General features: G+C 48.7%; 1 protein-coding gene across 1 annotated transcript; it reads right to left on the reverse strand.

The window, feature by feature from the left end:
* Window positions 1-2897: 2897 nt before the first annotated feature.
* Window positions 2898-14352, reverse strand: MYOZ3 (myozenin 3; the record flags this gene model as incomplete). Its single annotated transcript, XM_082837489.1, has 6 exons — window positions 2898-3066; window positions 6290-6452; window positions 6891-7029; window positions 7128-7187; window positions 8162-8316; window positions 14292-14352. The coding sequence occupies 6 exons, from the start codon at window positions 14350-14352 to the stop codon at window positions 2898-2900; spliced, it is 747 nt and encodes a 248-aa protein (XP_082693615.1).
* Window positions 14353-15004: the final 652 nt, after the last annotated feature.

The following is a 15004-nucleotide window of genomic DNA, read 5'->3' on the forward strand; positions in this document are numbered from 1 at the left end:
CTTCCTTTGCTCACCATTTTGTTTCTGAGATGCATCCATATTGTTGTATGTAGCTGTAGTTCATTCATATTCACTGATGTGAACTGCCACGTCTATTGTCAGGTTTCCCAACGTTTGGGCTATTCTCAGCCCTTTTCATTTCCATGTCACGGTCTGATTTCATTCATGTATAGAACAAAAACAGGCCAAAGCATAGAGTTTATATGAAGGGCCTACTAGGCCCCCAAATTACATGAAAGGTTAATGACCTGCTTTTTCAGGATCGAAATTTTACTTGTTGAATGAAGAAGCAAAATACAGAACAACAAATACTGTATGATCCCATTAAAAGGAAGATATATCTTTGTATTTATGCATCTATATACATGTAAGTATTTATTCAAATAAGTCTAGAATTCTAGAGCGACCAAACTATTACCACTGGTTACCTCTGGTATATGGGAACGGGGCAGAATGCAGGAGAGTGGGAAAGTCTCTGTATGTGCATGGGAGGAGCTATGTGGGCAGATACCTTCACATTTTACTTCTTCATTTATTTATTTTTACAGTAGGCTTTTTTTTTTAAAACAACATCAGCAAAAGTCACATCAGAATAAGGAAGGAATGAGAATTTACTCTGGGGTGAAGCAGGCTCCCTACCAGTCTCTCCTCTTCTGTCCCTGGTGGCTGCCGTTACCCTCAGGGCACAGCAGAGCCAACCCAAGGCAGACCAAATCCTCTCTTCTGTGTTTCAGACACTTTAATGGTTGGCTTTCAGCTCTCGGAAACATGGCTTTAAATGGAAGCCCCCGAATTCAAGCCAACACATCAACTGCAAGCAAATCTGAGTCAGCTGTTGGCCCCTTGAAACTGTGTGGGGCAGAGTGAAACTCCAGAGCAAAAGGAAAATGCAACCACTATGCCGTGCACCTGGGAACCAGCTAGATTCCCAGCCTTCTCATCTCCCCAGGAGAGGGCGTCAGGGTGGAGACAGAGGGAAGCAGCGGGGAAGGAGGTGAGCCATGTCCAACAGAGCCCTACGGTGATCAGAGGCTTTCCTTCAGGTTTCAGCTTTATGGACCCCCAGTGACATTTCCATGAGCCTGCTTCTCGAGGTGCACTCACTGCAGGAACATCTTATCAGCCGAGAGTAGCAGCTGCATGGACTCTGATAATGACTGAGTGCTTATCAGGTATGTGTCCATCACTATGCCCACAAAACTCTATGCAGGGGCTTCTACTCTCGTCCTCATCTTACAGGTAGAGAATCAGAGGCCCACAGGCGAGAAATGACTTGAGTTCACACAGCCAGTGGTGGCATTAGAACCCACCCCATCCAGTCTGAGCCCCAGCCTGTGCTCTTAACCTCTAAACTCTAAAGCAGGGCACCATGACTAGGTGATTCCAGAGTGAATGGGCTTGGTCGCCCAGTGGGGTGAGACGAAACATCCACTGGAATCGGACAGATCCCCACTTGTCCCTGGACAAGTCACTTCCCCATTGTGAGCCTGAATATCCACATCCGTAAAACGGGACCATACCTTCGTCTCAAGGTTGTACTGAAAATTAGAAATGGGGTATGGAGAGAACCTACTACCAGCCCAAGCCCTGAGGCACCCAATAAGAAGCAGCCACAATCATCATCATCACCACCACCTGCAGGGAGGCGTTCCTTGCCCTTCTCTTCCTAACGAGCCAGCATACAGGCTGAAAGACTCCTGGCGGAGACTAGCACAAGATCTACCCTGGCGCCTGCTCTAAACGGTGAGTGGAAGGGGCTGGAAAGGGGTCGTCCTTGTAAGCACCCTACTCTGCACCTGTCCTGTGAGGTGCCGAGCGCTGCCCCTTCTTTCTGACCCCATGGCCGCCTCCCTAGTCCAGGCCTTGTTCCTTCAAGGATCCTGGCGTCCAGCTGTACTCCTCTCCAGTCTGTGCTGCACACAGCAACCAGCGAGCCCCCTTGCTCTCCAGCCTAAGAACCTCCCCGTCTCCTTAGTGCAGCCCACCCCACTCTGGCCCCCTGAGGAGTCACTGACTCCTCTGACATTGCCATCTCCCTTCTCCACAACACCTGCCCCCATGACAGTTCTGTACCTTTGCACTTGCTGTGCACTTGCTAGGAATGCCCTCCCCATCACACTCTCCCCATCACACCCCCTTCCTTTGATGGACTGTCACTCCTCTGCGGCCCCACTCGAATCCTCTGGGAAGCTTCCCAGAATCCCACCGCACACGCAGGGTTAGAGAACCCCTCCTCTGCTTCACGGGTACTTTGTTCCTCAGTAGTCAACTAGCGTGCTTTAGGGAAAATTAAGATGACTTCCTGCTTTACAAATCTGTCTCCTCTACTGTCTTTTCCTCCCTAGGCTAGGGCCTGGGCTTACCACACCCTCTCCCTGGAGCTGGCCCAGCGGCTAGCACACAGTTGGTGCTTAGTAAATGTTAACAGCGTAAATAAGGACCATCTGTGTCTCAGTAAAAGGAAAATCTAATTATCAGAGTGATTCACAGGTAAATAGGCGGCTAGCGAGCTCCCTGTCATTGGGGCAGCGTAAGCTAGACTACAGGAGCAGGAAAGAGTGGAGGCTTGGAACAGAAACCCTCAGCCATTGGTGGTTTGGATTCCTAAAGATACAAACCGGGGACGAGTTTTCCTGGAATCAGCTGGGAGTACTGGTTACTAATAGAGACCCTCCACTCAGGAGATTCTGATGCTGCAGGTTTGGGACGGGCCAGAAGTCTGTATTAAAACACCTCCAGGTAATTTTGAAGCACACCACATTTGGGAACTGCTGAACTTCGTGACCTTTGAGGCCATTTGTGTGTGATGGCCCTTCATAAACTGTGAAGTGCTGTCCACGAGTCTTGGCTCCAGGTGTTACCCAAACTCTGAGATGGGGGAATTGAAGCGGCTGGGGCTACAGCTCCTCAGACTCTGGGAGGTTGCGGACCCAGCCCTGGGCCACCCGGTTGAAGCTGGGTCTGAGGCGGAGGAGTTCCAAGCCACTGGTGAGCTCCGGGACGAAGGGGGTGCCTGCCCTCGGAATGGTTTCCCCCACCAGGGCTCCTCCAAAGGGCACTGGTGTCCTGGGGAGAGAAGAGCAGCAGGGGAGGAAGGCTGTGTGGGAAAGGGTGGCGGAACAGACCTGTGGGTCGCCACGGGAAGCCCCTCCCCTCCTCTCTCTGGGCCTCAGTTTCCCTGCTGCTCAGCAAGGTTTTGTACTGTCTTAACAGGTTTCTCCAGCTCTGCCCATTCTCAAATCTGCCCCTAGTGGGATGGCTTCTTGCTTTGAAATAGGAGTGAGGTTTTCAGTGAGAACTGGCTTGTCCTGGCAAAACTCTAGGTTCCTGTTAAGGAAGGTCCAGAAGGGTGTAGAATTGGAACAGAGTTTTTCCCTCCTCTTGTCATCTCCCCTTACAACAATATATCACAGGCTGGAGAGAGAAAGGAGGGTTAGAAAGAACACTGAGAATCAGAGACTACAGATTACCCCAGAGACATGCCACTTCTCACCCATAAGAATGGCAAGAATAAGTGATTTGGTAATGGGGCAAAGTTAGTGAGGCGGTGGGGCAAAGTCTTACTCATATACTGCTGGTTGGAGAGTAAATTGGTGTTGCTCCCTTGGAGGGCAATTTGGCAGGATCTTTTTTTCTTTTTTTTACATCTTTATTGGAGTATAATTGCTTTACAATGGTGTGTTAGTTTCTGCTTTATAACAAAGTGAATCAGTTATATATATACATATGTTCCCATATCTCCTCCCTCTTGCGTCTCTCTCCCTCCCACCCTCCCTATGCCATCCCTCTAGGTGGTCACAAAGTATTGAGCTGATCTCCCTGTGCTATGCGGCTGGCAGGATCTTTTAAACCTGAAAAATGTGCAAATTCTGTCAACCAGCGCTCTACCTGTAAGCATATGGCTTAGGGAAGCGTATGCACAAGGAAGCAGATATGAGCAGCGATTAGTGACAGACCAGAAACAAGCCATATGCCCACTGGCAGAGGAATGGATAAGATAAATATAGTATATTCACATGGCAGAGTACTATATAGCAACTTAAAAGGAATGAAAAGAGATATAGGTATTAGAAAGAGGAGACTGAAAAGACATAATGTAGAGTGAAAAAAGCAAGCAAGTTACAGGATGAAATACAGAGTAGCAAAACACACACACATGCACACCAAACAATGCTACATCCCCATAGGTATGTAGCTGCTGGTAGAGAATATTCTCTTGTAGAGAATGTTCTGAAAACGTACATACCAACCTGACAACAGTGTTACCTTTGGGAAGGGAGCTGGGATTGGAGCATGGGGAACAAAGGGGCCCTACCTTTATTTGAAGTTGCCTAGGGTTTTTTTTAAAGATAATATAAATACATGATTTTCAAACTATTTTTTAATTTTAAGAGAATAAAGAGCATTGCTCATTTAGTGTTCTCCCTGCAGCCTGGGACCAATGGAGAGAGGGGAATGCCTGCTCTGGGGTAAAAAGGCAAACCTTGGGCCAGAGCCTGGGTTCCAGCCAGGACAGTGTTTCTGCCTGGACCACCACAGCTGTGATGGCAACAGCCAGGGCCCCGCAGGAACAGGCTGGGCTGTTTCCAAGTCAAGCAGGCCTCACGGTTGGGCCCTTGATCAGGAGCCCAGAGCCCTGGATCCTGAGCACAGCTTGGCCACCAACGCTACAGTTCCTTCTCTCTCTGCCTCAGTTGCCTCTTCCGTCCCAGGAGGGGTCTGGGCTCAGGGGTCCCTAAGACCCTCCTTATTTTTGTGGGAACATGCCTCAGCCTGTCAGAGCTGAGGCATGAGATGGGTGGGGCTGCGACCTGCAATGGCCAGCCTGGAAGCTGGCTGCTAGCACTGAATGTCAGCTGAGGGTTTTAAAGAACTGGACAGGCAGGGTGTGAGGGCCCCAGGAGGACAGCAAAGTCCTGCCTGGCAGGAAACCCCCAAATGTCTGCCAATGGCTCGTGGTTCACACGAGGCCTGTCGGGCCCATTCTTCCCATCATGGTCCTCTGGCTCTCAGCTGTTGGAGGGCAGTCACATCCCTCCTGAGCAGTCTCCTCTCAAGGCCCATCACCCCCAGTTCCTTCAGCCCTTCCTCAGAGGGCTTGGTCTCCAGGCCTAGCAAGACAGACACAGTCTCCATGTGTGATCTGAGCAGGTGCCAGAAGCGCTGGACTGTGGCCTCCTCTCTGTGGACCCTCCACTTTCTCGCTTAATCCAGCCCAAGCCAGAGGAGCATTTTTCACGAATAGCAGCACACTAAGGAAGCCAATTGAAATGCGGTTGAAATGCGTCCCCCAGCCCAAAGCCTTCCTTCCTGCCAAGCTCCTGTCCTGACTGCTGTGATTTGTTTTCAGGCCCCCAGGGCGGGATGTTAATCTATCCCTTTTAAGTTCTCCCCTGTTGGCTTTTGCAGCCATCATTTCAACCTGTAAATAATGATAATAATAATGGCAGCTACCACTTATTGAGAGCTTATCGCTTGCCAGAAATTTTGCCTAAGACCTCTCATGCCATCCTCACAACCATCTTATGAAGCAGGTACCGTAACAGTCTCATTTTACAGGTGGGGAAAGGGAGGCCCAGCGAGGTTAAGCCACTTGCCCAAGGTCACACAGCCAGGGGTGGAGATTGCATTAAGCCCTTGTCCGTCGAGGGCCCACTGTGCTAAACACTGAGTCACTGCTTTGTGGCTCTCACCTCTGGTGTCCAACATTTCACTGCCACTCCCCACAGTGGTACAGCCTCAAGATCACTTTTTGGCCTCTTCCAGACCACTGATGAAAGTGAGGAAAACGCTGAGCTGGCCTAGGACTAGTGAGATCTGGGGCCCCCACCCAGGGAAGGACCCGCACCTTGATGTCCATCAAGGAGATGGCACACAGCAGTGATGGAGAATAAGCAACTGGACTCTGGAGTCAGACAAAACCAGACTTGGTTCCCAGCCCCGCCACTGCTTCCTTGCTTTGTGATTTTGGGCAGATTGTTGATGATCCTCTTCTCCAGCAGGATAGGAAAAACTGTGGCACCTGCCCCACCCTGTTGTGGAGGAGAATCCAGCAAGGTGTGTGCACATTCACCCATTTATTCCCGGTACATTTATTGAGCACTAGTTAGTTGTACTAGGGCAAGAGATCTACTGAGTTTTAGCAGGGGCTCAATAAATCTATATAAGGCGTTGGGGTAGAGCCCGGCCTGTAGAAAGTGCTCAGGAGATGCAGCTACTGCTGTGGTTGTGACTGGCTCCAGCGCATCCTCCCTCCAGGTCTCTCCCTAAGCAGCCCGCCTCGTCTTACTTGTTGAAATTTCGATACTCCGCCAGGCTGGGGGTATGACTTCTGCCTTCGCCCAGGTCGTCCTGGTAGCTGAGGAACTCCTGCCATGGGCAGCTGTAGCCCTTGGGGATGGCCGTGTGGTTGAACTTCTCGGGAGGGACGCCCTTCAGTGGCTCGGCATAGCCTAAGGGGTGGAGCATGGCACGTGGGAGGCGGGCGAGCGGGACGCCTGGGTTCCTTTTAACCTTGCCGCCACGCCCCGCTGCAGACACTGTTTGGGGGGGGCTAGGAAAGGGGAGTTGGGGGAGGGGGTGGAATGTGATGCTAAAGTTGCTCCAGCAAAGAGGACCTTTCCCCATCCCTGGAAACAAGGAGGACGGAGCAGAGGAATTGCAAGTTGGGGCACAGACTCTGGTCTTGCCTCGGACCCTGGCTGGCTCTGTGACCTTGGCGCATTGCTGCGCTACTCTGGGCTTGTGTTGGGTCTTTGGAGTGGGGTGAGTGTGTGTGTGTGTGCTGGGAAGGAGGTGGACTAGACGCTCTCTGGATGCTCTTCCTGCCCCACCATGGAGCTCGCCCACGCTACGGTCCCCTGGTCCTGGGACGCGGGCAGGCCACTTACCTGGCGCCAGGGCACTGGGGCTGTGGGCACTCACTGGCCGGGCGGCTGTGGGCTGGGCATCCTCAGGGCCCCCGTGCCCTGAGGTCGGGAAGATGTGGAGCTCAGAGCGGTAGTTCTGCCCCTCGGAGCTATTGGCAACCTAGGCACAGGGGCGGGAGCTCAGAGGTGGCGGACCGGGGAGTCTGAGCTGCCTGGCCCCTTCCCCCAGGCTTCCACCACTTCGGGGTCTCTGTGCACGCTCACCATCCCAGGTTCCGCTGTTCCAGTCACCTTCTCCTTGGCGCTTCCTGCCACGAGCTGGGGGGAGGGGAGGGGCAAATAAACCGCAGGAAGGCTCAGCGGGGCAGGAGGCCAGGGTTCTCCCTCCACTAAAAAAATGGCAGGGGGTGGTGGGAGGTCATAATCCTAGAGCCCACCTCCCAGGGATGTTTTGAGGGGAGGATGAATTAATAGTGTAGAGCGCTAAACCCTGGAACAGAGAAGTGCTCTTATATATGTTAGTTGCTATTATAGTATTGACCCTGGGCATATAATACTTAACCTCTCTGAGCCACAGTTTCCTTCTCTGTAAAGTGGAGATGATGATAATAATATCACTCTCTGATCATTAAATGAGATGATGCATGCAAACTGCTTAGCTAGTACCGTCATAAGCACGTAGCAAAGGTAGGTGTTTTGTCATTTTTATTATTCTGCCACATCGATCCCTCTCATCATCTCCTGTTTCATCCAGAAATTGAGTGGAGTAGGATGAAAATCCCCTGAGTTCATTAGGAGTACCTGTAAATGCCTGCCACCTTTTTGAAGCCGGGGGACAAGCCATTCTTGCCTCCTTTCTCTACCAGCTGACTGTCTCGTGGCCTTTGCCTTCTTCCAGTGGGAAGAAGAGGACGGCATTCTGCATTTTCCATCTTAGATCAAGCTCAAGTGTAATCTAAATCCTGCTTCCTGCAAATTCAGCCCAGAGCACCTGACTATTCTTCTGCACTTTTTGTAGGAGTCAGAGTCCCTTCACCCCATGGGACATCCTGTCCGATACACTTTATGTATTGTATCTGGGGAAAGGTGCCTAAAGGGCTAACCCTTTTCTAGGATCGCCTAGCAAGGCAGAGGTCAATCTGATGGCAATATCACAGCCGTCCCCGGCTGGAACTTGAGGGACCCCGCCATAGAGGGCAGAAGTCCTATCTGGCGCATTGTTTGGCTCTAGGCTAACGATTGGCCCTCTCTGGGCCTCAGTTTCCCTGTGAACACAATGGAGGCTTACTCACCGCACGCGGGCTGGCTGCAAACTCAAAGGTGAATTTCTGCACGCGGCGCTGTCTCTTCTGGAAGAGGAGGGATCCTCGGTTGTTACGCAGTGATAGCTCTTCCATCATCAAGTCCTGGGGCACGCTCAGCTTCTTGCCCAGGTCCAGCAAAGGGACTGCCCAGAGAGGCCAGAGGGAGCTCTTACTACCAAACCCTCAGGGCACTCCGGGTTGCTGCCTGTAAGGGGACCTCCGCACAGCACCATCCGCTGTGTATGAGAGTGCCGACTTTGCCCCACACTTGCTGACCCTGGGTGTCATTATTCTTAGGAATCTTTGCCCACCCAATGGGCAGAAATGACTCCTCTGTGTTTAATTAGCATGTGTTTGACACTCAGTGAAATTGAGCATCATTTCAGGTGTTCTTTGGCCAGGTATCTTTATTCCATGCATTTCCCATGAAGCTCTTTGCCCATAGTGGTGGAGGTAGTGAGTAATGATCAGATTCTAGGTATCTTTTAAAGGTAGGCCATGGGTGTGGGACGTGAGAGACAGAGAAAGAGGTGTGGGAGGTAAAGGCAAGGTTTCTGGCCTGAGCCGCTGGGAGGATGGAGTAGCGGCTCTCTGAGATGGGAAGGCTGGAGGAGGAGGAGATGTGAGGAAAGACCAGGCATTCCATTCTAGACATGTCTTCTTTTAATGTTAAAATAGCCTTTTTATTATTATAAAAACAGCATATAAGTGCATTGAAGAAAGTTAGAAAATATAGACATAAAAGAAAAGAAGGGCTTCCCTGGTGGCGCAGTGGTTGAGAGTCCGCCTGCCGATGCAGGGGACACGGGTTCGTGCCCCAGTCTGGGAAGATCCCACATGCCGCGGAGCGGCTGGGCCCGTGAGCCATGGCTGCTGAGCCTGTGCGTCCAGAGCCTGTGCTCCGCAACGGGAGAGGCCACAACAGTGAGAGGCCCGTGTACCGCAAAAAAAAAAAAAAGAAGAAAAACACCATTTTCTACCATCCAGAGATTGCCACTACTAACACTTTAGTGTATATCCTTTCCCGTCTTTTTCACTGACTATGTATTCATATGTGACTTTTTAACCAAAATGAAATCATAGCACAGCTGCTTTGTAACTTGCTTTTATCAGTTAAAGATCTCCACCTTTCCAAGTGAATGAATTTTTTAATATATATAATGCCTAGTCTATATTCAAACTCCCCTAATTGTCTCCAAAACTGAGTATAATGTTTGAAGAGCCTTGTAGGCATCCCAGCGGAGATGCCGAGTAGGGAGCTGGATATATGAGTCTAGTGTTCATGGGAGAAAATTGACCTAGACGTAAAATTTGGGGCATCAGGAAATACAAATGGTATTTGCTGTTGTTGTTTTTTAATGAAGACTGTCCCGTTTATTTCTTTTCTCATAGTTAGGACCAGTCATTATAGCCATGTAGATGGATTCCAGGGCTGATGACCGTCCTTAGTAGTTTGGTAGCCCATCCATATCCTTGGTGCTTTCCCCACCAGCAAAACACATACTTTTATGTTGGTGCCACAAGGGAAGACTTTTGGAAGAAAGGAGTGTCAGCATGGTGAGGACGTTGCTAGGAGAGGGATGTGTATGGGCAGCACGGGAAGACTTGTCATCTCTACAATCAAACACACATAGGTTCATATTCCAGCTCTCTGAATGGTATTTGGAGCCTGGAGGCTAGGTGAGATCTCCAAGGATATGAGAATGGATAAAGAGATCCAAAGACTGAGCCCCGGGGCCTCCAACATTTAGACTGAGGAGATGAGCCCCAGCCCTGGAGCCTGGGAGAAAACACCCAGCCAGTTAGGAGGAAATCTAAAGACTGTGGTGTCCTAGAACCAAATGATGAAAGCGTGTTAGGCAAGATGGACTGATCAATGGAGTCAAATGTTGCTGATATGTCAAGTAAGAGGAGGGCTGAAAACTGACCATTGTATTTAGTAACATGGGGTTATTATTGGCAGTCTCCGCAAAAGCCGTTCCTGTGGAGTATTTGGGTGTGAAAGCCTTATTAGACAGGGTTCGAGAGAAGAGGACAGAGGAACAGTTTGACACAACACAAGGAAGCGATGAACAAAATCTAGGATGTGGGACATTCTACAGAGCAGGTGGCCCGGTGTCTTCAAAGGAGTGAATGACATGGGAAAAAAGGAGGCGGGGGCAGTGTTTTAGATTAAAGGAGATTTAAGAGACATAGCTACCAAATAAAAACAAGGGCCCTTGAGGGTACAGTTATTATGCTAAGTGAAATAAGTCAGATAGAGAAAGACAAATGCCATATGATTTCACTTATATGCGGAATATAAAAACAAACAAACATAAACCAAAATAAATGATCAAACCAAACATCAACAAACATGTAGATACAGGGAACAGAGTAGTGGTTCCCAGAAGGGAATGGGGGTGGCGGCGGAGGGTGAAATGGGTAAAGGGGATCAACTGTATGATGAAGGATAGAAACTAAATTTTTGGTGGTGAGCGTGCTGTAGTATATACAGAAGTAGAAACATAATTCTGTACACGTGAAACTATCAATATGTAACATTAAATATGAACCAATGCTACCTCAGTCAAAAAGTGGCTCTTATTTGGATCCCCGTTAACTAGAAAATTGGAGAAAGTTGACTATAGGACTGGCTATTAGATAGTATTAAATCAACATTTACTTTTGTTCAGTGTGTTAATATCTTTGTGGCATGTAAGGAAATGTCCTTTTTATTACTTTCTGTGACGTATTTGGGAGATGAAATGACATGCTCTTTGGGATTTGCTCTGGAACCCAGAAATAAAAGGAGGGCCACAGGGATTTGCACTCTCAACTTTTGTGTGTGTGTGTGTGTGTGTGTGTGTGTGTGTCAGTTGGTTAATAAAATGTGAACGAGAGAGAGAGGAGGGAAGTATAGACAGCTGCTTTGAGGAGGTGTGCTCTGAAGGACCATGGCTGGGGGCAGCTGTGGAAGCAAGAGTGGTTTGCTCACTTTTGGTTTGCTTACTTGCTTGTTTTTAAAGAGGGAGGAATAATAGCATGTTTGTTAGCTGATGAGAAAATCTGACAATGCAATAAAGAGAGGGGAGAGTTACTGAAGGAATGTCTTGAGCAGGAGAGAGGGCAGGGAGGGTGTTCAGTGCCCAGCAAGAAGCGTTGGCTTCACACAGTGCAAGGAGAGTTCATCTATCGTATCAGGAAGGAAAACAGAGAACAGGGACACAGATGCAAACAAGTGGACAGATGTGGAGGCGGGAGCTTGCAGAAGTTCTCTTTTGGCCACTTTACTTTTCTCCGTGAAATAAGAAGCAAGGTCATTAGCTGAGAATGAAGGTGGGGGAGGAGGTATTGGAGGTTTGAGAAGAGAGGTTGCTAAAGTTATCTCAGAGAACAGTAGGGGAGAGTGAATGGGTCAGGGATGGGTGATGTGGTCACCAGGCAACACTGAGGGCCATTCAGGTGCTGTGATTCATCCCATTCAATGGAATCCTAAACAGCCTTTTAAAAAAGGAGGCTGATGTTTCTTTCATTCTTTCAGCAAATATAGAGACAGCACCTTCTACATGTTAGGATCAGAAAGAAATCCACTGTAGATTAAAAGGGGGAAAAAAGGAAATTTCAGAAGAATCTGTATTCTAAGATCCCACTCGTATATTTTTAAAAATAAACACATGTTTATGTATGCATTGAAAAATCTGCAAGGAGATATGCCAAATATTGGCAGTGACAATTTGGGGACCTAGGAAGGAGGAGGGCTGGAAATTGTTTGCATTGTTTTTGTATTTGAACAAGAAAATGTACTGCATATTTAAACAGATGAAAGACCACATATACCTAAATACATAATAAAAGTCCCCTGGCATCATATTCTCAAATGCTGCTCAGATGAACTGAGCTCAATATTAAAAAAAAAAAAAAAGCTATAGATAAAACCTATTTGACTAAGCAATTCCACTTCTAGGCATTCGTCCTCGGGCAGAAAAGTTGAATAAACATGCCTGAAGATATACATACAAGGATGTTTACTGCAGTGACTTTTCGAATTGTGAAAACTGGGAATCAGTCTTGCGGTGCATGCTGCCCAGATGCCCTTTATCAGTGACTAACAGCTCACAACTGCCACCTCTACAGAGAACTGCCCCGGTGAGTAGAGGCTGCAACAGCCCCCTTGCTGAAGATGAGATGAATTCTGTAGGGCAATTAATTTATGTGTTGGAGCCCACATCCTTACTTAGCAATTTCCTCTGCCGGATTGTGCTTTTGTCACTTCCCTTCTCCTAGGAGTGGGAGCTCAACAAGTCACTTGTTTGGGAATCCTCAGGCTCTACTCCTAAGGGTCCCAACCTGGGCTGAGCCTTCATGGCCTCCCTTAGGGGATGTGCGTGTATAAATATATATAATATCTTATATGCTGGGGGAGCGAGGGGAGGGGAGGGGTGAGATAAGTCATACTAGGATGGAAAGAAGTCTGTGGTGTGCCGCTAAGTGAAAAAAATTTAAGATGATGAACACAGTGTATAGTATTTAGCCCGTGTGTGTGTTTATATAAATATGTTTATATATGAACAGAAGAAGGATTTACACAAAACTGTTAATAGTGGTTCTCTCCAGATGGTTTTGTTATGAGGAACTTTCACGTTCAAAGTCATTCATGTCTGCTTTGTCTGAATAGTCTATAAAATGAATGTTTTATTTATATAACCGTGTGGTAAAGGAGCAGTTTTGGAGACAGATCTGGGGTCAAATCTCAGTTCTACCACCTACTATATATGTGACTTCCTAGCTTCTCTGACCCCTGTTTTCTCATCTGCAAGATGGGTGTGATCGTATCTAACTTACAGAGTTGTTGTGAGGGTTATATATATAACGAAAGGTACAAATGCTCTTAGCACAGTGTCTGAGACACAGTGAGCACACAATAACGGTAAGTGTTTTATTATTATTATTTTACGATGGCTATCTTTCGGCGGTGACACCATGAGATTTTTTACTTTCTACTTTTCTTTGGCTTCAAAATTGTCCTTAATTAATACCTTAGCAATCGTCAACAATTCACGTATTTCCAGTCTGGCGTAAATGTTGTGTGTCAATATTTGGGGGTCTGTAACTAATTGATTACTTAGACAAGAGAAAAGAAAATGCATTGCCTGATTCTTCTAGTTAGAGCATCGGTACCTCACAAAGCTTGTGTATTTCAGCACAGAAAATCATGGAATAAAAAAAAAAAATGACACCAACAAAAGGAGGCAAGAACACACAAAACAGGTTAAAAGTACGACTCACACATAAAGTCATACACATGATTAAATACTTCCTAGAACACTGAAGGAGTTAAAAGTGCAGCAATGCCCTTAGACAGGGGTTTATCAGAGCTTGGTTCACTTCCCACCTGCATCAGAATCACCTGGGTACTTGGCTAAAAGGCTAATGTATGGCCTCCTCCCCAGGTCCCCTGAATCAGAATTCCTGGGGGTTGATGCTGGCAATCTGTATTTTTAACCAATAATGCCATGTCGCTGCGATTCACAGTGAAGTTTGAGAGTCCTGACTTAGCTTAGTTTGTTTTTAAAATATTTGAAATGCTCTAAAGTAGGCCAAATCAACAGACTCCAAAATTATGCCAAGAGGTCTTGTAAAGTTGATAATCATGTATTTTAGATGATTTATGCATTGGATGAATGTGCTTTTAAGTGAAATGGTTTGAGTCAGATCGGGCAGCCTATTCCTGCCCCCCTGCCCCGCTCTCCCCTGACCCCTTGTCTCTTGCCATGGGGGCTCAGGGAGACGGCCCAGTTAAAACAAGCAGGGGCAATCTGTGGGACGCTTGGGCCATTGTTAGGATTGAATCTGGGGCCAGAGCCCTCAGAGCTCCATCTGGGGCTGAGGTAAGGACTTAGGTGGGGGCAGGACCCAGTCTAGGGCACTCAACCTCAGCTCTTGGGGGTGCGGGCATCAGAGCAAGGCCCTTCCCAGTGCTTCGGGAAGCTTCCCAGCCCAGGCGGCAGATTCCACAGGCCGGCCTCGAACTCACACCTGTTTGCCCAGGCCTGGGGCCAGCAGGCCTGAGTGGCTGCAGCCTGGGAGCAAGAAAGCATGGGATCTGAGGAATGCTCACGGGCTGGGTCAACCTTACCTGGTTCAGTGAGGTCCCCCGTGGTAGTCATTACCGGCCCCTTCTGCTCCTTGGGAATCATCCTGTGGAGGAGAGACTGCCACAAATGGTCCAGGCTGCCTCCGTGCCTCCCCAGACCTCCCAATCCTTGGTCTACCCAACCCCGGCCCTGCGCAGCCTTGGCCCACACCAAAGTCTCAAGCAAGGGTGTCTGAGCTGGAAAGAGGAGGCTGAGGTCCATGGAAGGAAAAGGAGATGCTCAGGGTCACACAAATCTGCTTCCTTGAAGCTAGGGAAGCACACACGCATTGGGGGCAGTTTCTGGGACATTAGGAGAAGGGGAGGCGAGGGTCTCTGACTGTTGTTGTCCACTGACTCAAGTGAGCGCTAATCAGAGGCTGAAAGAGGTTGGAGGTTGAAGTCAGGGGGTGGTTAGTCAGGGAGCACGGGTGGTTAGGCTGACGCTGCACTGGGGTCTGCGAGGTGCGCCCCTCCTCTCCTCAGGACTCGGCTCTGAGGCTTGAGGGCTCAGGCTGGTCCAAGGACACTGAAAACAGCCATCAGCCCCCTTCCTACCCCCGTCCTTCAGCTCACTTACACGGTGTCCTTTTCTCCCTCCCTCCTTCTCTCCCTCTTCCTCCATCCCCCCATTTGCATCTTATGGCGCGTCCCAGGAATCTTGGAGGTGATTTACAAATAAAATGAGGTCCAAAGCCCCAGGGAAGCCCTGCAGG

This window comes from Leucopleurus acutus (assembly GCF_964270905.1).
Source record: "Leucopleurus acutus genome assembly, chromosome: 3".
Classification (NCBI taxonomy): domain Eukaryota; kingdom Metazoa; phylum Chordata; class Mammalia; order Artiodactyla; family Delphinidae; genus Leucopleurus; species Leucopleurus acutus.